General features: G+C 33.6%; 2 protein-coding genes across 2 annotated transcripts; both read right to left on the bottom strand.

The window, feature by feature from the left end:
• Positions 1-881: 881 nt before the first annotated feature.
• Positions 882-3,330, bottom strand: LOC121253996 (heavy metal-associated isoprenylated plant protein 37-like). The gene is made up of 3 exons (XM_041153949.1): positions 2,984-3,330; positions 2,749-2,824; positions 882-2,079 (listed from the first exon to the last, which is right to left on the bottom strand). Exons 1-3 carry the CDS (start codon positions 3,020-3,022, stop codon positions 1,064-1,066), a joined length of 1,131 nt encoding a protein of 376 aa, XP_041009883.1. The 5' UTR covers positions 3,023-3,330; the 3' UTR covers positions 882-1,063.
• A 9,773-nt stretch (positions 3,331-13,103) lies between these two features.
• On the bottom strand, positions 13,104-15,014 carry LOC121253995 (heavy metal-associated isoprenylated plant protein 22-like). Its single transcript, XM_041153947.1, has 3 exons — positions 14,871-15,014; positions 14,677-14,752; positions 13,104-13,610 (listed from the first exon to the last, which is right to left on the bottom strand). Exons 1-3 carry the CDS (start codon positions 14,940-14,942, stop codon positions 13,315-13,317), a joined length of 444 nt encoding a protein of 147 aa, XP_041009881.1. The 5' UTR covers positions 14,943-15,014; the 3' UTR covers positions 13,104-13,314.
• Between the last annotated feature and the right edge of the window lie 11,003 nt (positions 15,015-26,017).

Here is a 26,017-nt window from a genome sequence, read left to right as displayed (position 1 = left end):
ACATCTTTCTCATCAACACAAACTACAATATATCCACAATATATTTCCGCAGCTGGCGCTGGGAAACAAGAGGTTTTTCTCATCATTTCATCCTTTTGACGACCTGGGTTTCCTCATCAACCCTGTCACCATCCCAATTTTATTACTTGTGGCGGAGGATGCTTTATACAAAAGAACAAGTTGGCAACAGATGGAAAACATAAAACCAGGGTCTTGAAAAACCATTGATGGGAAATAAACAAACTGAAAATACAAGGAAATCCACGAAGAACAATTTATGTTGGAAGATGGGAAAGCCACCGTATTTTAAGAGTCCCACCCGAATCAAGATGCTTCACAAAAATTGCAGTCAATTTATTGGCGTTATGGTGAATAAAATAATAGATCGGACAAGTTATTGGTCCATGTCCCATTTTTTAGCGTTCTTTTCTGTGGTGTCGTGTGCCTGCATTTAAAATCAATAAAACAGGCGAGAGCTAACACAATTATATTCTAGTATGGACCACTGTCTGTTTTCTTCATCTAAAAGGACCATAAAAAATAAGAGAAAAATGTTGTGGTCCAGTCGTTGAAACCATCTCCACACACATTCACGCCATACACACCTTCCAATCCTGCATTTAGAACTGTATTTACAGCATGATTAATCGTCAAACCAAAGCTTTCTTTACTCTCTTGCACACCACCATCAAGAAACTAGAACATCCACTATCCATTGTCTCCCCGTCTGTAAAATAGATGTATTAAAGAACTCAAGATGACCATGGTCTTCAAGAACACCCTCAGAATTAATTATATCAATCATCATTCCCTTTGTTTAATTACTAGTAGAAGTATTGTGCTCACAACCACTCAAAGCAAAAGGACAGGAATGAAGAGTAAAAAAGAAAAAAAGGAACACAACCTTACCAACTACACAATACAGAGATAGGATCTGTGCAGCAACCCATCCTAACCCATCCCTTCCGGACAGCAGAATACAGTCAAACCACCAACTCCACTTACAAAGGATTTCATGTCAACGCCATACTTTATCTCTACATATTATTTTATTACCCTTTTATTACATTATCGAACAGCTGTTTGTGTTCTCATCACTGAACATGTAGGCTGCAGAGTTACGACCAGTGTGATTAGGTTCAGTGTAAGAGTATGGGTTGGGGCTAGGGGAATAATTGTAGTAATAGCCAGTGGTAGGGGGAACATAGGGAGACCGATGATACATCATTTGGGGTTGTTGCATGGCATTCCTGGCCTGCATGTTCACCATCATAGGTGATGGATGGTTGTGGCCATTCATGTTCATCAGCATGGATGATGGGTATTGACCGGTGGCATATCCACCAGTAGGGAACCCAGCAGAAGAACCCTGAAACCCTCCCAAACCATTGGAATTTCCTCCTAAAGCAGCAGCAGCACCAGCAGAAGCAACATTAAGCCCATTTCCATGAAAACCAGCCAGACCCATCATGCCATTAAGGTCATTCACCCTTCTCCCTTCCCCAGCATTCACGTTCCCACCACCCAAATGAGCACTGTTCATTTTAAGAGCTGCCAGAGTTTTCGGATCAATCCCAGCTGGACTAGCCCTCATTCCCATATTCTGTTCTGTGTTGGCTTTCTTTCCATTTCCAGTATTCCCAACATTGTTCATTTTTGCATTATTGGAAGCAGCACCAATAGCTGCAACACCTTTTTTGGCATTGTTTGCATCAATTGCCCGCTGCCTGAGCAGATTCAGTTGGTTGGCTTTCTCCCTGATAAACCGCAGCTCATCCTCTTCCTCATCTTCTTCTTCGTCATCAAAATAGTCATCTTCTTCTTCAGAGCTGAAAGCAGGAAATTTTTGCGGATTTTTGAAGGCTTCAAGACCTTTGTACAACAGTGGCTTCTGACTTTTGTTGTTCTTAGCATCTTTGATGCAGTTGTTCATCTGTTTTTGGTTTTGAGTGGACTTTTGAGACCAAAGCTCGGCATGTTTTCCAGCTCTAACAAGTTTCTTGATCAAAGTGGAAGCATCTACACTACCTGAAACTGTGACTTTTTGCTGCTCCGCATCTATGTTTACTAAATACACTCCTGTAAAACGGTTAAACATAAAAAGACAGTACAAATGCTCGGATTCAAGTTTTATGGCTAATTAGTGAGAGATTGCACCAAAGTTATGCCTGTCTACTCCCGAAAACCGTAACCTTCTGACCTAGTCTTTAGTTGAAGAACAGTGCATGGAAATGATCTTTTCTCAAAGGAAGATAAACTAGCTAGTCATAGGCAGCGATTACTTTATCCCAGAAAAAACATCCATCTTTGATGAAGTTTTATTCTTTTTCCGAAGAGTTAAGAGATAATGACAGTTCAATAGTTCGCACGGCCGCAACGACAACAATTCTTCACACAGAATGATATATATATATATATAAATATATAAACAGAGTTACAAAAGCGGAGTTTCTTCAACTTGACGTTAATCTGAATTTGATGCTAACCTTGAGAAAGATAAATACTAGTACAAGCACAGTTCGCTTTTATGATTTTGGTATTTTTAAAAGGGCCCGCAAAATGAAGTTCAAGTTCGGAAATTACACTTTCCTTATGTTCTCAGCAACAAAACAAGCTTTAAAAGATCGTACATCAGAAGCAAAATATATGTGCATTGACTGAGCAAACAATGCAGTTTACACTGACACGCCAACGAGAGCAAGATAACACGTATTAAAAACTATAACGACGAAAATAAAGTCTGAGCACCTTCAATCCTCTGAAGGAGTTTCTTCACTTTGTGCTTACAACCATCACAGTGTATATTCACCTTGAGCACACAAGTCTGTAGATGAAGATAAAGAAACAAAGTAAACAACAATACTAGAAGAAGATTCCCACTGAATTTGCTGTATTCATAGTAAAATAAGTAAATATAAAAGAAAAAAAAAAGACATGAAGACAGAAGGAATGTGGTTTGGAAGAGAGAGAGAGAGAGAGAGACCTGGATCTTGAGGAGCTTAAAGTCTTCTTCTTTAGTCATTTCTTCAGTGCTGTTGCCTGTTGGGGATGAAAGTTTTATTGCTTTCTTTCTCTCTTGCTATATAAATGAAGAAAAAGAAGCATAACACCTAAGCTATTGGGGGTAAAAGGGTTACCAAGTGAGTTTACAGTAACTTATAGATGCTTTCCGTTCTCCCTTGGCCTCTCTACAGACTCTTCTTTCAAGACCAAAGAAAACAAAAGCACATGGGTCTAAGCTTTAAAAAATATTAACCAAATGCCGAGACAAACAGGAGGCAAATTTAATCACTTAACGAAAATGACAGGATAAAGTGTGTTGGAAGATTAAAGTCAGAACTGAAAGAGTAAAATAAGGGAGGGAGAGAGAGAGAGAGAGAGAGGGGTTGGCTGCTCTGAATTCTGAAATGATGTGATTTAACGTTAAAAACTGAGGAAAAACAATAAAAGAAGAACAGCGACTTGACAGGCCGACTTCTATCTGTCCTATTTGTCACAGCTACCCCTGTATTTCTCGTGATAAATTATTTTGATCAGAGCTAAATCTGTCTTGTGTCTGTCTCGAACTCCAAAGTTACGTACTCTCAACTTTTTTTTTTATATTTCCTGAATAAAGTAGCACGTGCGAGATGAAGCAGAAATGGTACATATTTTAGCACAAACGGTACATAATCCATATTATAAAATATCCTATACGAACAAGCTAGATTATAGTGTTTGGAATTAACCAACACTCACTCATATATTGGACATTATGAAGGGCTATCCCGTCTATTTCATTAAGGATTAATTTATTAAATAAAATATTATTAAAATATATTTTTTTAATATTATTTTTATTTTAAAATTTTAAAAAATTAAACTATTTATTTTATTTTATATAAAAATTTAAAAAAATTATAATAATCAGAGATGAAATATAAAAATAAAATAGCCTTAAAACATAAATAATTTGTAAATATTCCTTTTTTCTTTCTTTTTCAAATAGTAGTTTCTTGAATTCTGTGTTCAAAAACTTTGGAATTTAATAGGGAAACTTTATGATCATACCTCTATGATATTGGCATTTAATGTTTGGAATATAGTCCAAACTATTGACTGCAACTAAGCCCCTGGAAATGGATTTTTAGTGAATTAAAATATTAATAAGAATTGATATATTAAATATATTATTGTGGTAGAAATTTATCACATTAATTTATAAGAAAAGTACACAGATACAATTTTTTACATAATTTTATTTTAAATGGAGATGATTTTTTTAAATAACTTCTAAAAATAACGTAGTTTTACAAAAATACATTCAGTTTAATAAAATATTGTAAAAATTGTTGTAGTATATGATTCATTTTGTGAGGATAATGGGTCATTGAAATATAGCCTAGTGTGAATATTGAGAATATTTTAAATATTTTTATAATATCTTACTATTATTTATGATTTTATTATTATTATTTTTTCATCTTTTATTATTATTCACTACTATTTAATATTATAGCATTATTTTTTTATTACTATTCACAAAATACTGAAAATATTTCACTACCCAAATATAATTGTAATTTATTACACTGGAAGGTGTGCACCCACTCTGGATTGATAAACTGGCATTGCATCGTCAATATGCTTTACCTCGAGTTTCATAGAGAAAGGAGTGAAGACCCCTACCCAAAGAAATTAAACACAGGGTATGTTATGAATTAGTTGCCTATCATGTGTCGACGTTATGAATTATGGCCACATGCACTTGCTGTCCTATGCACTTTTTACTCCATCTTTTGTCCTTTCCCTTCATCATGACAAGTTCCATGCACAGCTAAAAACCATGGAAAACACGATGTTTATCAGTAAAAATCATAGATATAATTCACCATTTTACAGGTTTGTGCATGGTTTTGGTTTTGGATGGCTTTTATGACAGTAAAAGGAATGGTCTTTGTGATTATTAAGAGTGCTGTTTTTTACTTCATAGGGAGATTTTTAAAATCAGCTTAAATCATGGGTCGCTCATGACCGGTAAAGGGTCCATTCTAGTATTTGTCGTTGTAGGTTGGCCATTAAAGACTATGCTGCATAATGTCTCCTATGAGTATGGACCATCTTAATTTGCTTGGTTGTGCCATGCAAATTTATTTTTCTCGGGATGGTAGCCATTTTTCATTGACCTAGTCGTAATGTACTACTGTGCATGTGGGTATTCTTCCCATGGACGAGTTGTACGTATAGTTAGGTTATATATATATATGGTTCTTATTGTTAATTGTATAATTATTCAATAAATAATATATATAATATTTTTTTATTTTATTTTTCATTCGGTCCTATCCGGTCTGGAAAAATCCTAGACTGTGAACTGGATTGAAACTTTTCGATCTTCTAAAATGTGGACCGAGACCAACCGATCTCAATCTCGATCCAGTCTGGTCCAGTCGATTTGACCGGACCGTTTATCACTCCTAATTCTTATCTATACCTAGGGGTTAAGTGGTATATTACATTCAATAAAGGATGGATCATCTTTTTGGATATTAAGGTTCCGTTTAAATGTTAGAGTTCTACTACGTACAAGTTATTTTTTATACTTTTTATACATTTTATTGATGTGATTGATCAAAATAATTATTTTATATTAAAAAATAGTGACGCAATCAAGTATATCAATAGTATACTTAAAAAGTATATAAAATTAACTGCACATAAATTTTTTTATAATAAAATATTTTTAAAATGTCTGAGAATAATTATGTTCTCAAAAACGACCTAAAAGTACCATAAGATTGTAGGATGCGCAAGATGAAGGACCCCTGACCCCCAACATTTCTCCTACTATTTCCTTCAAAGAGATTTGTGTTCGTATTATAATCTCTACTCTTTAATGTCTTTCGTCGTTTATGTATTGTTATGTAATAGGTGAAGGTAAGCAATAATACAAAGTGGTTGAGCTAAATGGGCATCCACTTCTCGAATTTGTTGTGTTTCTTTGAAGAAGCATTGATGATCTCATCCAAACACAAAAGACCATCCAAAATGGTAACCAAACGATGATAATTTATTTTTTATTTTTTAAAATAAAAATAAAAAGTAATTACAATAAAATTAGTATCGGTACCACCAAAATTAAAAAAATGGTAGTTCACATATCCCCGTGACTGGTGGGCCAAACATCAGACCATTGTGGGGAGCAGGACAAGTAGGGTTTCAACTTTCAGTTCCGAGGACAAGTTTTATTCACTGCCACTCCATAATTTAGTACAATTTTTAAAGTTTCCATATTATTTTTTATTATTTTCATATTAAACCCCAACCTTTTCCTTTCCCTTTCCGACTAGAGTCTCCATCTATACCTGCTTTGTGTTGTCCAATTCGCTCGTTGTAATTTTTATTTTATTTTATTTTATTTTTTTAATTTATCAGATTTTCCGAATCTTTGAACCATTTTCTTCCATAATTACTTCTCTTTAAACACAATCCATTGATAATTTGGTGAAATAACGATGGCCTTGCTAGGAAAGCCATTTTAATGGAGGATTATCCATGCAACTGCAACTAGCAATTAACCAAACAAATGAGGAATCTTTATGCAGTCCAACTAAAATGGGTACAATTAAATAGCCGATCTGATTGTAGAAGCTAGCTCGGTAGGTTTCAGTTTCTTCTGCATTTCACGCGATTTATGTCTTGAAATATGCAGTATCCAAAGGCGAAACTGAAAAAGAACCCATTTGGCTTTGGGTTTGGTGCTCAGAATAACACCGAATTGAATGATCACCTGTGCAATGAAAAAGAGGGTTAAACCTTTTATTATTATAATATTTCTAAATTTTTATATAAAATATAAAAATTAATTTAATATTTTTAAATCTTAAAATAAAAAATTATATTCTAATAATATTTTATTTAATTTTTAATAAAATATTTCACCTCATTTTATCTCAACCGAATAAACAAACAATTCCTCTGTCTGGATAGAAAAATAAAAATATGAGAAAACAAAAATCCACTTTTTTAACTTCTTAGAACTTCTTCGTAGATTAACCAAATCTATCTTTAAAATTTAATCAATATCATATTTTTTTATATTTACTTATTTTATTTAAATTCAATCTTTATATTGAATTAGTCATTCACTCTCTATATAATAATAAAATATTATTAAATTAATAATTTTTTTATTAAATTTATTTGTATCACATTTTATAATTCTTTTAATTTAATATTAATAATAATTATATTCTAATTAAATTAATATTAAAAAAATCATATTTTCAAATATCATTTAATGTTAATAACAAAAAATTGTGATTAAACTTATCTAAATTTCTATCTAAATTTCTTATTCACTAACCAAAGTGAAGAAAGAGTTATGTGTGAGAAATATTCTCGTGTTTTGTTGCGGTTTCTGCGTCTGTAGTTGAAGTGAAAAATTAATATTTTAATATTTGATAAATTAATTATGATTATCTATATTTGATCAATTATTATAGTAAAAATTTAAATTATTTTAGAGATCACTAATCTAATATAATGTTTTTTTGGTATAAGTTATTTAAATTTTAGATAATGTCGACCAGGATGCAGTTTGGTTCACAATTTCCCATCAAACTTTCTCATATTTTAACCATTTTTTTGCATAATACTTGATGCCACCAACAGCAAAAATGCAGCGGAAGATGTGACTTTTGGACCTCTCGTGTGTGTCCTCCCAAAGCTTTTGTGGGTTCATTTAGAGAGGCAAGCAGCACGCAATCACAGAAAGATAAAAGTGAAGCGAAATATGTAAGAACTAGGGACTGAGTATATGTGTTGGCTTGGGTTGGCTGGGTCATCATTACTTGCTCCCAACCCACCTGCAAAATCTCTCTGCATCCTGTCCCAACCCAGAAGTACCCTTTTTCTTTTTCTTTTCTTTGTTTAATGCTACACTACCTTTGCTTGTTCATGAAGTCTCTGATTTTCTTTCACATTTAACTACCACTGTTTTTGTTTGTTTTTTCTATCAAGTGTTTGAGAATCTTTTAAATGAGATTGAGATTATCTGAGACCAGAGAAAATCTGAAGATGTTGTATAATATTCATAGATCTGGATCATATGATCCAGCTCAGGATCAAGGTGAAGATGGTTTTATGGTACTGGTATCCTTTGGGACCCACAATTTTTGGGATCCCATGCTCCAGAATGGTAATCCAGCTAGTCTCTCGGATGGGTCCCACACTTGAACTGCTTTGGATTCTGAATCCTGATGGCAAACAAAACAAAAGAAACAAACATTGAGAGAGAGAGAGGGTGGGCCTTGTTGGGCCTTTCAGTGGGTATTGACCTCGGTCTTCTATCACTCTATAAAAGACCCTGTCCTTGTGCCCCATAGTACACGTGGATGGACTCTAGTGATGAAGTTATTTGAAGAAACCTACTGAACCAAGTACTTGGGCCAGCATGGTCCACTTTACAAACTAGGTCAGGCAAGGCAAAATATGATTGTTTTCCTAACAAAAAGAGACACAAACCCACTACATAAACAGTAGCAGTAGCAGTAGCACCAACTATTTATCGTGTCAGTTCTCCTTTGTTTTAAAGTGTAGGTTAGGTGCTACATAACACAAATCCATCAGCATAGGGCCAAACCAATTCACTTTGACCAGAAGATTTTTGAGAAATGACAAGGCGCTGTAAACGGCCGCTTATTTTGACCTTCATTCATACGAATAATGTATTGAATACCGTACTGGACGTCGTACCGATTAAAGTATTGAAATGAAATATTTTAATATCAGTATCGTTTCAAAATAACATTTCAGAATAACATTTTAGAATAGTCGATATATGAATAAGTTATATATAAAAATATATATAAAAATTATATTCTAAAATAATAGTCTATATATAAATAAATTATATATAAATATATATATATATAAAAATTATAAATAGTCTAGTCTGAATTGAAGGTTAAAAAATAAGCTTGTAGTTTGAAAAAACGAAAAAAAAAAAAAAACACAGGCCGAAATATCGGCCGGTACGACTGGTATCGGCTGGTACGGTCGATATTTTGACCGGAACAGAACAGGTATAGTACCTGTACCGGCCGGACGGCCGAAACAAAAAATTTTGACCGTACCGGCTAGTACGGTACGAAATTTAAAACACTGCTCCCAAAGCACCTTCATCTATAAATAATAATAATAAAATAATAATAATAAAATAATAATAAAAAAAAATAATAAAAAAAAATAATAAATATTTTATAAATAATAATAAAATAATGATCTCATACCATTTCACTCACCAAACATAAATTGCCACACTACTGCTAATTTCTACTCATTTATATTTATAAAAAAAAAAAAGTTGTTAATATTATAATGCGAGTAATTCGGTAAAAAAAAAAATTATTATAAAAACTTGGCATTTTGAACTACTTTTATCGTGCCTAATATACACAAGCCCTAGCCCACCTCTTATTAGGCCCATGTTGGTATAAAGATTTGTGCGGATATTCTCTTTAAATATAACTTATATTGGCATTTAAACTAAGTTAGATCAGTAGTTAATGAGCAATGCTATTTTATATCTTTTTTATTTTCAATCACATTAATTAATAGATGTGACACTACTGTTTTAAGTGTCTTTTATTAATCTCGATTTTATCATCTTAGTGACCGAAAAAACGTACATTAACACATGTTATCATGTATCTCATATATATGCAGCTGTACATAATCAAAGGCATCGACGCTAGTTATGAAATCGTCTCAAAGCTAGCTAATTTTGAGATCATCAAAATTCAAATACCCACTTTGTGATTAGTTCCTGGAGGGGACCTTTAGACTTCTGGGCTCCAAGCCCATTTCTAAGGCCAAGCCCATCCTCAAGTTTAAGAAGGGTTATTGGAAGTCCCACAGATAGAGGACTTGTAACCACAATTACGGGGTGAAATAATCCAAAAGAATCAGGGATGAAGCCAATAACTGGACATGAATATCTTGAGCAAGATAACTCTTACAAAATAAGAGATATCCTCTCTAAGTAATAAGGGATCATAAAGGATAAGCACACAAGACTAGTGATCAAAGTCAATTGCTATCATGTCACATCATTCTATAAATAACTTGTTAGAAGTGACTAACCTTCCCATCTTTATTTTGATATACATTTATACTTACTTTATTACTGACTTATGTATCGGAGTTTATATAGGACGACCATAGCCATTCCTTCATTATCACATGATTATTCGTACAGTCGGTGTGTGAAACATGTCATTTACAACATCATAACCATAATTAAAAAGGAAATGAGAAGTTTATAAGGTCATATATATATATATATAAATATATATATATATATATAGTACAACCTTTAAATCAATCAACTGAGAAACAAAAAGATGATATTAATTACTCATAAGTTAAGATCTGACACAATAGCATCGGTACTGCGCATGCTTTTAAACGAATTGATGCAATGCTTGACCAAGAACAGAACTAAACACTGTCAATATATCTACTTGTGCTTGGTAATGAGAGGATTAATGGTTGATGAAACGCCTTTTTTTAATGGCCGGTTTGGAGGCCTTTTATATTCTTATATAGATAAGAAAATGCATATATAAATGAGAGAATAATTCTATCTACTTCTATTAAACCCAAATCGTACGTACGAGGATGGCATGGCATCTCCCTCCCCTTTTTCATTTCAAACAGCTTGCAAAATATTTAAGGAAGATCAATACCAGCGATGGACTTCGCCCAAATGCATGTAATTGCCTGCCTGCAGATCATGGCATGACTCCCCTCGACCAAGGAACTCGAGGTTAAGGCTCCGTTTGGATATATATATATATATATATATATACACATGTAATTGATCACATTTTATCTGATTATCTTAATATCTAAACACTAATTAAATATAAATATTTTTCAATTTCTCTTTTAAATATACAAAAAATTATATTCTAATTATATAGTTAGAATATAACTTTTTCGTCATTAAAATTTGATCTTTTTTTTGCATCGATGCAAAAACATTGCCACAACTTTTATAATATCGCCATAAAAATAAGAACTTATATATTTTAACTTTATAATATTTTTATTCAACTTCTTCTCTTCCCTTTCTCAAAATCTAATAAAAATTTTAACTCAAATTATTTAATTATTATTCACAAATTTTTTATCTTTTCTCATTTTATTTGGTAAAATTTATTCGTCTGAGTCGGTGAAATACCAGAGGTTACAAGTATGAGTGTCACCGAGAGTGGATGGTGACACTAGGCATATGCTCCTTATCTTTACTCATCACCGCTTTGATCTATTTTAATTCTACCATAATTAAGAATTATTAATTAATCTCCCTTCTCCATATAGATTCCGAGGTGCTTAATTTGATGCATGTGTTTTAGGTTCAAACCTAGCTAGCCAGCCAGCCAAGTTAATTAATTAGGAAACGAATGATTTTAATTCCCCCTATTAATGATTTGTAGTTAATCCCTAAATTAAATTATGCATTATTTTAGATGATGGGAAATAGTCCAAGTACTACGTACCAAAGTGGCAGTCATTTTCTCATAAATTTTGTATCTATCACTTAGGCTAATTAATTAAAAAGTAATTCCTTTGATAATATCTTCCTTTATAAAAATGATGATCGTGCATGATTAAATAAAATATAATGTCGATCGTGTAATCAATAATATTCATACAATCCAATCACACAAAACCTGTCCACTTTTTTAAGAAGCTTCCTTCTCTCCTAAATATGCATGCATGTATATTATCCTGCCTCCAATCATATATATGGAAAAAGCTACTTTTTCTGCTGGGGCTATCGCTGGTGACTCTGCTGAGAATTTTTTAATTTTTTTTATTTAGTGATGAAAGTATTTTTTAATTTTTTTTAAAAAAATTATTTAAAAATATTAAAAAAATTCATATAAAAAAAATAGTCTGTACGGTAGAGCCACCCATTATATATTGATCTCCGCCCCCTTCTGTGGCACATAGATGATAGATCACATCAAAACACACATACTTTTGGGATACTGATTAGATTCATTCATCAAGTACTTTATTACCCTCAAACATACACATCCAAGATTTCTCGAAAAAGTCCCAAATATCCCGTTCTGTTGATTTTCTTTTGCTTTTTACCGTACGACGAAGGAAATGATTTTAAATTTATTGATATATATTTTTTTTATTTTTTAAAAATTTTTAAATATGTTAAAAAATGTGAATAGAAAAATAAAAATAAAAATTATTTTTATAACTAACGATAACACCGTGTGGTGCTACTCGAGCGGCAGAGTATTATCGTTCTTTCTCTATACATATACAGAAATGCAATTCGAGACCCAAATAGTATCCTGAATGAGTTTTTTTTTTTTTTTTTTAACTTAGTGATTAAGAAAATATTTTTTAATGATGTTGTGAACTTTTTAAAAAAAAAATATTTATGAAGATTAAAAAAATACATGAAAATAAAATAAAAAATTGAAATGCACTATTCGATGACTCTATTTGGGATACAATTTCGGTGACTATACCACTGCTCATACATATATCTTGTAAATTGTATTTAGTGAGAAATGATAGATAGAGTCGTGTGTAAGTTATATTGTGTAATTATTTTTAAAAAAGTTAATAAATATGGAATTTATATAAAAAAAATATTTTTTTAATAATATATTTCATTCTTTTTCAAAACGACTATATAACGCTTACGCACTCCACGAATATACGTATCATTACTTTTTTTCAATATATATGTATGCTTCATCCATGGTAATTAATCTTTTGTCAATTTACCAACTAGTACTACTCTAAATGCCGAAAAAGTATTTGGAAACTCTTAAATTGAAGTGATCGATAAACCATATCATTTTAAGTAATTAAGAAGTGAATAATTTAATGATCATCCACTCTCACGCTGGCCATTATTTATATATATATCAATATTAATAATTTCCCCGTTCTTTTATGAGGCAAATTAGTACATAATTCCCATGCAGTTGGCTGCAAACCTTGACCTAAAGATGATCTTTCAGAAAAATGGACTGCTGATTTCTTACTTGTCGGTAGATCATCATAGCCATACGTTCATATGTACAAAAATACAAGATATTTTTTATTAGATAATTATTAAACATGGTAATTAATTGGTATACAACTAATTCTGTCTCGAAGAAATCTACAGCTAGCTGAAAGACGAGCAAAACTTGTCTGCATGCAATTAGCTCAAACATTTACTTACTCAAAACGATAAGTACTATCTGGTTATGAAGATCACAGAATCTACATGCAAGTTCCTATTGCTTACATGATCGAACAATATGCATTTGGATTTTCATCACTGAAGAGGGAAGTGAGCTTCTCGTCTGTTGCATTTGGGCTAGGGAGGGCTTGGACTACGTTTTTCACGAAACCGGACGGTGCCTTCTTGTCATAGGCCTGAGCCACGTAGGGGTAAGCCACCAAGTTGTATGGAACGTATGGCCAAAACTCAGCTTTCTTTCCGGTGCTCTTCACCTTGTTTAAGACCTTGTTTGGCTCCGCATATCCAGTTACAGTTACCCGGCTTTGCTTCCGGTCAACATTCACAGTTTTTACGCCTGTCATGATGATTTTATTAAACAAACAGACGAAAAAACGTACAAATTAGCAAAGGCTTAATGGCAGTAAGATTGCGACAGATGGAATAAAAAGAGGAAAAACAAAAAAAGAGAGATGAGATTGTGAAGGATAGTTTTACAAGCAGCATGCAGTTTTTATACCTTGATAATTAAATATTTTGCATGGATATCTGCACGTGTCTTCACCATATTTGCCTCAGAAAAAAATATCTGAAGGAAATAATAAAATAGATGATCTAGCTAATTAGTTACACCATTATGGTAAGGGCCTGTCCGGTCTACGGGAATTTGCAACGCATTTAATACGTCAGTGTAGGAGCTTTAAATGCTTTCCCACTTACTTTTCCAATATACGAACAATGGGATAGAGCTCAAGGAAAAAGAGAGATCGAGGAGTACTGAGGTTGGAAAAGCTCAACATAAATTGCCTCATAAAAAAGATGACTACATTTGATCTATTTTTTGTTTTAACAACAGATCAGCTTAATCAGAAATTGCAAAAGAAGTCAGCTGATAATGAATGATTTCAGACCTTGCAAGAGTCATGTACACCAGAAAAGAGATGAGAGTAGTCAACATTAACAAGATTAATAACAGCTACATCTTCCAGTTCACCAACGAGCGAGCTAGCTAGCTAGCTAGGAGCTCAAAAATGTTTAGTACTGCATATTCCTAGCTTTTTGACCGTAGTTGAAATTCCCAAAACATAATACTGAAAGTTTTAAAGGAGAAGAGACCGACTCCAATCTTTGTGAGGTGCTCACGGTTGAAGTTTACATAAAAGGGTAGGGAGTGGTGGTAGTCCCTTCAATTTGTAGCCTTCATAATTCCTACATGAAATTCGTTCCCGACCTTTTTCCTTCTATATATGTACGTTGGAAAGTAAGTATTTTGTTAGTGTAGGAGTGGAATTTATTATCTATACGATATATATTCATTCCCTCCTTATTTTATCATCAACTTGAGCCAAGATCTTGTTGCCTTAATGGTGATGAACGAGAGAGAGAATATAGAGAGAGGAGGAGGGAGAGGGAGGGGTCTGAACCTTTCAGGTTGGAAACAGTATTTTTAACTCTCCTTACACAGCCATCACAGTCCATTTTCACCTTGATATCAACAGTCTGCAACAAAAAAGATCAGATTTGACATGAAGAATTAAGCCACGGAGGAGACCGATATCAGTCAGCAACACAGAGAGAGGGAGAGAGAGAGAGATGATATTGTTTTTGAAGAAAATACCTGCACTACTTTGCGTTTCTTTCTTCGGGTGGAAATGGTGAAATAATCTGAGAGAAAGTCGAGAGCACCCATTTGGATCTTTTATCAATAAAGACAAGCAGATTAATAAGTAGTGCGTCTGAGAGAGAGAGAGAGAGAGAGAGGCTTCTTTTGGGAGAAGTGTGAAGGACATGGATTGTGAGTTGCTCTTATATATATACAAGAGGGTAAATGAATAAAAACGATGGATGTGGAGAGGAACTTGGGGTACAGGTTGTGCTTTAATTAGCACTAAAATAAAAGTATTATATATAGCACTTAGTTTATAATTAGCTCTTGTGTCCCCAAATCATGCCTGATGCCTTTCTACGAAACATCATGCCAGAAAACTGGACATTTTTGTGTTTTCTTACTTGGTCCTTTTTTTTTTTTTTTTTTAAGATTAAGTCTCGTTTAATTATACAATTTAAAAGATATGAGATATTTTATTAAAAATTGAATAAAATATTATTATAATATAAATTTTTAATATTATTTTTATTTTAAAATTTTAAAAAAATTAAATTATTTATTATATTTTATATAAAAATTTAAAAAATTTATAATAATTATATAAAATGATACAAGATAGTTTAATTTTATATAACTCAACAAACCACAAACATTCTTAACAATTTGTTTCACAGATTAATATGGAGCCGTACTTCTTTTTTCTGTTTCCGGCCATAAGCTGAGGCCTGAGGGGGATCTCTAAACTAATTAGCTGTGTCCCCGAATCATGCCATTCTGCAAATCAAACATCATGCCGGAAAACTGGAGATTTTGTGCTTTTGGCCTACTTGGTCTATAAATATTTAATAAACAAAACAAAATCATAAATTCTTTGTAGATTCGTAAAAAGTAATGTCAAAAGGAGCTTCAAGTTTTGGGGAATATAATATATATATATATATATATATATATATAGTGTTAATATCTAATTAAAAGCCCATAATTGTCCATTTTTTTAGTACAATATGTGTATATATATATATATATATATATATATATATATCCTGATGATTTTAATGCAAATAAAAATTACTACATTATGAACATCATGTTCTTCGATCGGTAGGTAAATTGAATATTAGTATATACTCCTATGGTCGCAAATCAATATTGTAAATTAATTTTTCTCGAAGATCTTACTTTTTTGTGGTGAGGTTTCTTTCGCATGCATTTGGCATTCGCTGTACCGATGAAGACATGAGTCGATCGGGAATATTCATATATACACAAAGATTAGTACTTGAAGCACATCAAATAATTAATAAATGATCTGGACCCATCTGTCTTCAATAATTTGCTAGCTAGCTAGTGTGAAAAGATTGCTACGCCAAGATTTAATTCTTCAAACAAAATAATAATAATAAATAGCCGCATGCAGCTGGTTATATATATTAAAAATTTTATTTACGTTTATTTTTAAAAAAATTTTTATGCATTCTATTAATATGATTGACTGCATCATATTTTTTTAATATAAAATAACTGATTTAATTAATCACATGCACAAAAAATATATAAAAATAAATGTATGTAGCGGAACTATATATATATTGCAATTATATAGTTACCACTTGCATCTAGGGGGTTTTACAAATTAATTTGTAACCATATTTATGCAAAGAAAAATGTCCCCCTCGAAATTTATTTGAAATTTATAAATGGTTGACCATAAAAAAGGAATTTAGTTTTTGAAGTCAATATACTCTTCAAAAGAAAAAAAATTGGTTCATTAAGACAAGTATTTTTCAAAAAATGTTCATCATTTAATGGATCTCCATACACACATGCTAATTAAGATTTATAATCGGTGACAACGAGGCCGTGAAGACAATCATTAATGGGGTTGGACTTTGGAGAGCTGCCAAACCTAGTTCAGAATATTTAGCACAGACCAGCAACAAACACATACACAAGCATAGATGAGAAAGAGTTACAGTAGTGAGTGTGTATCGTATAACTACTTTAAAAAAAATAAATAAATATGAAATTTATATAAAAAATAATAATAATTTTTTAATATTATATATACTGTCATTTAAAAAAAACAAAAAACAAAACCATCAGATTATTTCTGCTATATATATTTCATAAGGAAATAGACGTTTTTTGTTTTTTGAGAGAGGGGGTCCTATCATTTAAGAGCATTAGGTAAAACTTCTGTAGAAGATGGCCGGGCTAGCTCTCGGCCATCGCATGCATGTCAAGTCTATTCTTTCTTCTCAAGCAGTCAAGCGGGAGAAATTTCATGGTCTGCATTCTGCAATGCTCCTTCTTGCCTCACAAATTTAGCTTTGTCCTCCTTTTTGAATTATATACGAATTTGATAGCTAGCTAGCATGAGTCAACCATGACCCTTTGATCATTCTGGTGCGACATATGGGGCTCGATCGGCGGCCTATTAATTAGTTTGCTTTTTCTTAATTTTCTTTCAGTCTGGACAATTACTATGTCTCCACTTATTGTGTGTGAGAAGATCAGAAGTGATCTTTGGGATCGGAACAGATGATGATCTAGAAGTTGCATAGAAAATGAATCCTAGCTTGATCGATCATGTGTATAAGCTGATCATCCATGTATATATAGAATGTAACACAGTACTTTATCCTAGCTAATTAAAAAAAAAATTGTCTTACGATGATCTTACTGCATTAAATGCTATTAATTGTTTTAATCTAATAGCTTCTGTATGCTGTATTTATCTCTTAAAATGGTAGAAAGTACATGAATCAGAAAATTGTAGAAAGTCTCCCTCTCATATTCTGCATGTCATTTTATCATATAATATAATATCATTAATTAAATAATTATATAAACATCAATTTTAAAAAGAATTCTGTTACATATAGTCATTTTTATATATTTTTTATGCACTCTACTTATATAATTGGTCAAAATAATTATTTTATATTAAAAAAATGACACAACTAATTATATTAATGAAATATATAAAATATAGGCAAAATAACTCACCTAACATTTTTATTTAAAAAATCTAACATGGTGTGAACATCACATTTTTCTTTTTTAGAGAACTTAGATCGTATTTGATTCGGTTAGATACGGTACGACTATAGGAGCCAGATATTGAACTAAGTTTCATTGAAAACCACGCACATAACTCCAAAACGACGATGATTGAAGTAAAAACGCCAGCTGGGCGGCCAGTTAGCTGAGGTTTTGGTAAACGTCGTTGTATACATCTTCTGTATCTGTCCCTATAGACAATGTTACAAGCAATTTTATTTATTTATTTACAGGGCTATTGACCATAACAAGTCATCACTCAAGTCTTCTACTTGTCCTTTCAACGTATTGGCCTGTGAAACCAAAGGCTGGATGTGTGACCTTTTTTTTTAGGTGCCTGATTTCTAAAATAATTTAGGTACTTCTTTTTAATTCTCTAAGGAAAAAAAACAGGTATTTTCATTATTAATGTAAAAAATCATTCGACATTAGCAAGATATAAATATATATATAGGAAAATACTATTTCCACATAAAGTTTCTATCGAATTGCATTTTATTTTTTTTACTTAATGATTAATGTAGTGTTTTTAAATGAATTTGTGATTTTTTTGTATTTTTTAAAAATGTTTAAAGTGTTTAAAAAAATGATTGAAAAAAAGCAAAAAAATAAAAAAAAAAATTCTTTTTGGTGAGAATTCTCCCATTTCTCTGTAAAAATCCTCTGTGGGTGTAGCAGAGTATATATGTACATATATAAATATATATATATATTCATCTGGATGGATAACTTGGTAACATTATGATCATGATTCTTGTGCATAATTATCTAGTTTGCCCAATAACTAGGTTAAAGTTTTGTATTGAAATCATGAAAATAGCCCAAGTTTGAACTACTACTGTAGGGGTTGGATTAGTCATTAAGACATGGCATGTGGTTGACAAACAGACATGGCATGTGGTTGACAAACTGGGTTGACCTGGCATTATTAATCAACCGTAGGTGTTCTTCACTTCAAGTTTCAGAATTTGAAAAAGCATGTAATTAGACCAACAAGAAACGGCAAATTTCTGGGGCCTAACAAGAAATTTTAAATTTATGCAAAATATATTTATTGAGTTCATTATAATTAATCGTATTTTGCGGACAATTATAGCCAGAGAGCTTTATATTGTTTATGAGATACCAATGTATGCTATTATTATAATATTATTTGTATTGAAAATGTATTCGATGGATGACACCAATGAGTGAGTGAGATGTTTGGGTATCGATACGAGACTCTCAGACATGGGCTGATCAGTTGATTGGAGTTCAAAAGATAGACTACAACAAGCTGTGTTTTCACTAATTTAGGTTGCAAATCTTGGCCCAATGTATGTGTTGAAGATACTCAGCAAATCACACCAACGACTACAAAGCCATTCATGGAAACTAAGCCATATAAAGACTCAAGGCACTCAACGGCTACAAAACCATACATGGAAACAATAACACCCAACAGCTACAATGCAAATATGGAAATAGAGGACTAATTCTCATAAATTTTCTAGTTATTCTTCAATTGTAACGTTAGACTATAATACATATTTTCATTGCACACATCTGTGCAATAAATATATATATTGAAAGGCTCTCAAATATGCTCTCACGCTCTGTGAGATATTGTGTCAAACAATTTGTGTTCAATTGTCTTTATGGTATCTAGAGCCTTGTGAGAGTAAGAGAGTCTTACTCCCATGGCAACCCTTTCACTCGCAGTGAACAATTTTGTCACTCTATGATTAAGCCAGGAAAATTATCTCTTATGGAGAGAACAAGTTGTGGCCTTGGCTGAGAGCCAAGACCTCATGAACCACCTCACGGCCTCTGTTCCTCCACCCCAATATGAGCCCATCGATGACCCAACAAATACCACACAACCTCAAATTAGCCCTACTTACCTTTTCCCAAGAAAGGGAGTTTCAACTTACTCAGCAATTAAACTACATGAGGAAGGAGGATTCCATCTCTCTACCGGTACATCTCAAAAATTTTAAGTCCATTTGTGATAATCTTGCAGCTATCGAGCAACTTGTGAGTGATAAGCTCAAAGTGTTTGCTCTTCTCAACGGACTTAGCCCCAAATATGAGCCCTTCACCACCTCCATGTTCAAGCCACCGATGCCTTCTTATTCCGAGGTGGTGCAACTGCTGCAAGGATTCGAAACCAAAAGCCAACTACACGAGATGTATAACGCACAACACACTGCATTCTACGACTAGGTTAAGGGTCATGGCAAAGGTAAAGGGAGACATTGGTCCTCCCGTGGATGTGGCTTTCCCAAGCCACACAAGTGGCACGTTTGAGCCATCAACAAAGTGGGCTCAAAAATTAACCCGAACCAAATTCTGGACTTGCATGTGAAAATATTAGAGACAATACTCGTATTCTGACCTGTCAAATATGTGGGAAGCAAGGGCATATCAAAATTAAATGTTGGCATTGGTTCGATCATGATGTTCAACCTAATGATATTCCTCAAGCATTGGTTGCCATGACCCTCGAAAATAATATTCATGATACTGAGTGAACAACTGATACAGGTGCTTCTGCCCATATGACAAGTAATTCAGGTATGCTTTCGAATCTTCGTCAATATCTTAGTAATGATGCTATACTAATTGGTGATGGTAGTCTTTACACAATAACACACATCGGTGACACCTTTATTAAATTTGGTAACTCTTTTATTAAATTAAAAGATGTTTTACTTGTTCTTGACTTGGCAAAAAATTTATTATCAATTAGTTAGTTAACCTCTGATTATCCTTATAATTTTGAATTTTATGGTGTTGGTTTTTCTATTAAGGAAAGGGCGACCAATCGCACATTACTGAACAACCGACAGAAGGGTAATTTATATGTGTTGTCCCTACCCTTTGAAGCACACTTCTCAAATCGCTTTAGCACAGTTTCTGAGGAAGTGTGGCCTCAACGGTTGGGACATCCTCAAGTTTTCACTCTTCAAGTTTTATGTTCTAAAGGTCTTATTTTGGTTATTGGAAAAACTAAAAACAACTATATTGTGAGAGTTGTCAACTAGGAAAAATGAGCAAACTAATGACTTCAATGTATTTGATAAAATTTATTGTGATTTATGGGGACCTGCTCCAGTTTTATCTGTTAGTAAATTTCAATATTATGCTTGTTTTGTTGACGCATTCACCAAATATATGTGGTTTATTCCTTTACGAAAGAAATCTGATTTTTTTTAATGCATTTCTCTTATTTGAAAAATTAGTTTAAAGATAATTCAACAAAAAAATTAAAATTTTTCAAACCGATGGCGGTGGTGAATTCACTAACCATCAACTAAATTTGCATTTTCAAAAACAAGGAATTTTCCATCAATATTCATGCCCTCACACTCCCGAACAAAATGGCTTGGTAGAACGACGTCATTGTACAATTCGTGAACTCGGTATGACCTTACTTTTTCAAAGTGGAGTTCCTAAACATTTTTGGGTTGAAGCGTTTTCAACTGCTTGTTTTTAATAAATCGTATCCCTTTTACCACTTTAGAACTTCAATCTCTTTTTTTTTTTTCTTCTCTATTGTCACTATTCGGACTATACCTCACTAGGAATTTTTGGCTCAAAATGCTTTCCCTATACTTGGAATACTAAACAAAATAAGTTTGAACCCAAAACCTTTCCTTATATTTTTATGGGTTATAGTGACAAACATCAAGGTTATAAATGTATCACCCTATATCTCATCGAACCTTCATTTCTCAACATGTTTTTTATGAGTCCTCATTTCCTTATAAACAACATGAAAACATTCATCTTCTCTCCCCTGGCAATCAAATTTTATCTACCTTTATTGATTGGCGTTCCATTAACAATTTCACTTCAAATTCTATGGATGGTTCTAGTATTTCCTCTATGCAGGTACTTCTTTCACCACCTATACCCACATTATTCAACATTGACCACATTCCTATGCCACATTTGTCTTTTATGCAAGAATCACCCCTCATTCAAACCACCAACCCTACTCCACCAAATAATGATCCACCCACCTCACAACCTCTTCATCACACCATGGTAACTCGATCTCAACTTGGGATCCGCAAACCTAATCCTAAGTATGCCTACTATCATTCTCTAATTGAACTCCCCAAGGAACCCAAGACAATCTACTCCGATCTTAACCATGCAGGTTAGACCAAAGCAATGCAAGAAGAAATTCAAGCTCTTCATGAGAACAAAACTTAGATTCTTGTACCTCACCAATCTCAAATGGATGTTACTGGATGCAAATGGGTATTCAAACAAAAATCAAGGCGGATGGTACCCTAGACCGACTTAAAGCTTGTCTTGTTGCCACACCAAATTGATGGTGTTAATTACATAGAGACATTCTCTCCTGTCATAAAACTATGTACCATATAGATCGTCCTCAACCTTGCACTTGTTCATAATTGGGACATTTGCCAACTCGATGTCAAGAATGATTTTCTCCATGGTGACCTTCAAGATGACGTATTTATGGAACAATCTCTTGGTTTTATCCCACCAACTCTTTTCTCTCATGTGTGCAAATTAAATAAAGTATTATATGGGTTAAAACAAGCACATCGTGCTCAATTTGATAAATTTAGTATTTTTTCAATTGCTTATGGTTTTACTTGTAGTTCCGCTGACCCCTCCCTATTTATTTATAATTTCTCTATAAGCACAATTTATTTATTACTTTATGTTGATGATATAATTCTCATGGGTTCCAACCCAACGCATCTCAGTACTTTCATTCATGCTTTTGGGCAACAATTTGCAATGAATCTTGGTCCTTTGCATTACTTTTTCATAATTTAGGTGACCCACAATTCAGATGGCCTTACACTATCTCAGGCTAAGTATGCACTTGAGATTTTGGATCATGCTCAGATGAAAGATTGTAAACCTATGGGTACACCTATGATGCCAAAAACTAAAGGACTCACAAGTGATGTCCCTTTTCTTGATCCGGGTCATTATCGGAGTATTGTTGGAGCACTTCAATATCTCACTTATACTCGTCCTGATTTAGCATTTAGTGTTAATTTTGTATCCCAATTTTTGCACTCTTCTACTATGGCTCATTACAAAATGGTAAAGTGTACCTTTTGTTATTTGCATGGTACTCTTGATACCAGTATTCATTTTAGTTCACATTCTAGTCTTAACATTTATGCATTTTCTGATATAGATTGGGCAGATTGTCCTCATACTCATTGCTCCACCACAGGCTACTGCATTTTCTAGTTTGCCAAGAAACAAAATATAGTATCCCGATCTAGCTCTGAAGCAGAATATCGAGCCATGGCGAGCACCACCGCAGAAATTACTTGGATTTCATTTCTACTATGTGATCTTGGTGTTATTCTCCCATCAGCACCAATTCTGTTCTGTCATAATCTCAGTGCCTTACATATGACTGTCAATCCTATTTTCCATGCCCAGAGCAAACATATCGAGATTGATTATCACTATGTGAGTGAACGTGTTGCTCTCGGTCTTGTCCATACCCACACATTTCGGCATCTTCTTAACTTGCCGATATTTTCACCAAGCCTCTAGGATGTCATGCGCTTCACTCTTTACGAATCAAACTTAGCCTTATACCTCAGCACAATTTGCGTGGGGACTGTTGAAGATACTCAGCATCACACCAACGGCTACAAAACTATCCATGGAAAGTTGGAAACTAAGCCATACAAAAACCCAAGGCACTCAACGGCTACAAAGCCATACATGGAAACAAAGACACCCAACGACTACAATGCAAATATGAAAACGGAGGACTGATTCTCATCTATTTTCCAATTATTCTTCAATTGTAACGTTAGACTATAATACATATTTTCCTTACACATAATTGTACGATAAATATATATATATATTGAAAGACTCTCCAATATGCTCGTACGCTTTGTAAGACATTGTGTCAAACAACTTGTGTTCAATTGTCTTTAGTATGCATCGATGCCTACATGTTGATAGCCTTGTCATTATGCTTTGCCAAGCGACCATGAGCACTAGGTACTGAATATCTTGAACAAGCTTAGCTATGATACACAATCAAGTGGAATTTTCCTTTCCATGTGTTAATTAGCGATATTTTTTTTTCTTTTTTCTTTTGGATAGAACGGATGAGATGGGGTAACCCGACCTCCCTCGGTGTGGCTATAATAGCATCTTACTCGGTGAGAATAAGACAAGAATGACCTAGATAGCGGGAAGTCATAAATGTTAGTCGAATTGGATTGTTTTACTAAGATGTTGTTTGGATAGTGAGTTGACATAAAAGTTGAAAGTTGAATAAAATATTGTTAGAATATTATTTTTTTAATATTATTATTATTTTGAGATTTGAAAAAATTGAATTGTTTATTATATTTTATGTGAGAATTTGAGAAAGTTGTAATGATGAGATGAGATGAAACACTTCTTATATCCAAATGGCACCTAAGAAATCCAATAAATCCTAGCACGGCTAATAGCGATAGTCTATTGATTGGTGGATATTTTAGATGCTCTTGGTATGAAATTGCAGAAGTGAGAGACACCTATTTGAGAAATATTGACATTTCATTGACCCTACTAGGAGGGGGTGAGATTGTTGAAAGTTTGCTTCAGTTGGATGAGATGAAGCTTATGAACGTGAAATTCAGGAAGCATAGGTCTTTCTAAATTGTAATGGTTTTGGTTAGAAATGGCATCGAAGGATGTTAAACCTTTCTATATGTCGTTTGTCTCCATTTAATGAAGAAGTAAAAATAATAATATATCCTTTAAGAATTACAATCTTTTTTTTCTAAAGCAAGTATATTATAGATATATTTAACAATTACATGATACAATAGTCAACAGGGTGAGAGGTCTCAACATTCAATCCAAACCAACAAATACAACACAAGAAATAACAATAAAATAAGAGGGATCTAGAATCAATGACCTGACCCCTACCTGTTTATCACAAAGGGAAGTCCCTTAAAGCTGTTTTAATACGGTCCAGTAAACGGACTGTAATACTACAACTGAAAGTCGTAGTGAAGAGATTTGTTCTGCATTTTGTTGGTCTGGACTGGCTACAAGAGACTTTAACTTCCTCTTTCCCACAATCTTTGGTTAGGAGAAGCGAAAACATAGGTAGATAGCAAATAGGAGATATGTTGAATTGCTGGAGGACGAAGATGATTAGGGATTGTGGCAGAGCGTGGAGGACACATGCCACTCTAGGAGTATAGAGGTCGATCGGATCTGAAGAATTTGAGTTTGTTGGCCTTAGAAATGCCGCGCGTGGCGGCAACAGGTACTTCTCAGTGCAGTGATGCATGGATCTCATGTGTGCTTTGATTTGCGTGTGTGACTCACGCGCCACTCCATTCGACAATATTTTCCAGCTTTTTGAAATATCGTCGGCTAGGGAATCCTGCGGTGGGATGTGTGGCGGTCACTGGGCTCCAGAAAGCAGCATGGCGGCGCTCTTCCTTGCTATGGACTAAAAAAAAAAATAAAAAATAAGAGAAGAAGAAGAGAGAGACTAGAAGAAAGGGTTGCACAATTTTTGGACTAGCCAAGATGGGAAGGAGGGAGGGAGAAGCCAAAGCTTCATCTCCTCTAGGCGAAGAAGATGGGATCTTTGGATGAGTTTTGGTTGAGAGCGAAACACTGGAGAGAAAATATCTTTGCTTTGGGTTCTAGGAATTACAATATGCTGATGGCGCCACCCACCCAGAAAAAAGTCACGCCCAAATTTTGGTGCTTTAAATATACAATACCTAAGGCCCTAAACTGTGTTAGCGGTAGGGCTTCTTTCATGGCTATTGTTAAAAATCAGGCCTCCCATGATAAGTCTGTTTAAAGAAGTACGAGCAGGCCATGCTGAGCTCTTCCAATATTCAAACGTCAGAGACTCACACTGTATTCATGTTCGACAGGTTTAACAAAGTTGTTACAGATTCCTTAATCTTCAGTCTAGGACATTCTCAAAGATCTCCACTTCTGTATCATATCTGTGCTTATCCATTTGAAAGCAACTATATTGTCTCTTATTCAAGTCATTGAACAGAGACTCATAATTTCCAGGGAAAGCTGTGAGAACTGGTGCACCAAACTTTTTG

The sequence above is a fragment of the Juglans microcarpa x Juglans regia genome, chromosome 3D (genome assembly GCF_004785595.1).
Source record: "Juglans microcarpa x Juglans regia isolate MS1-56 chromosome 3D, Jm3101_v1.0, whole genome shotgun sequence".
Taxonomy (NCBI): domain Eukaryota; kingdom Viridiplantae; phylum Streptophyta; class Magnoliopsida; order Fagales; family Juglandaceae; genus Juglans; species Juglans microcarpa x Juglans regia.
The sequence above is the reverse complement of the archived record's forward strand: the minus strand, read 5'-3'. Positions and strand labels throughout refer to the sequence as shown.

Coding starts and splice junctions, on each gene's coding strand:
- LOC121253995 (XM_041153947.1), bottom strand. CDS start 14,942: ATGGGTGCTCTCGACTTTCTCTCAGATTATTTCACCATTTCCACCCGA. Junction 14,753..14,870: donor AGAAACGCAAAGTAGTGCAG/GTATTTTCTTCA, acceptor TTTTTGTTGCAG/ACTGTTGATATCAAGGTGAA. Junction 13,611..14,676: donor TACTGTTTCCAACCTGAAAG/GTTCAGACCCCT, acceptor TCATCATGACAG/GCGTAAAAACTGTGAATGTT.
- LOC121253996 (XM_041153949.1), bottom strand. CDS start 3,022: ATGACTAAAGAAGAAGACTTTAAGCTCCTCAAGATCCAG. Junction 2,825..2,983: donor TTAAGCTCCTCAAGATCCAG/GTCTCTCTCTCT, acceptor CTTCATCTACAG/ACTTGTGTGCTCAAGGTGAA. Junction 2,080..2,748: donor ACTCCTTCAGAGGATTGAAG/GTGCTCAGACTT, acceptor ACCGTTTTACAG/GAGTGTATTTAGTAAACATA.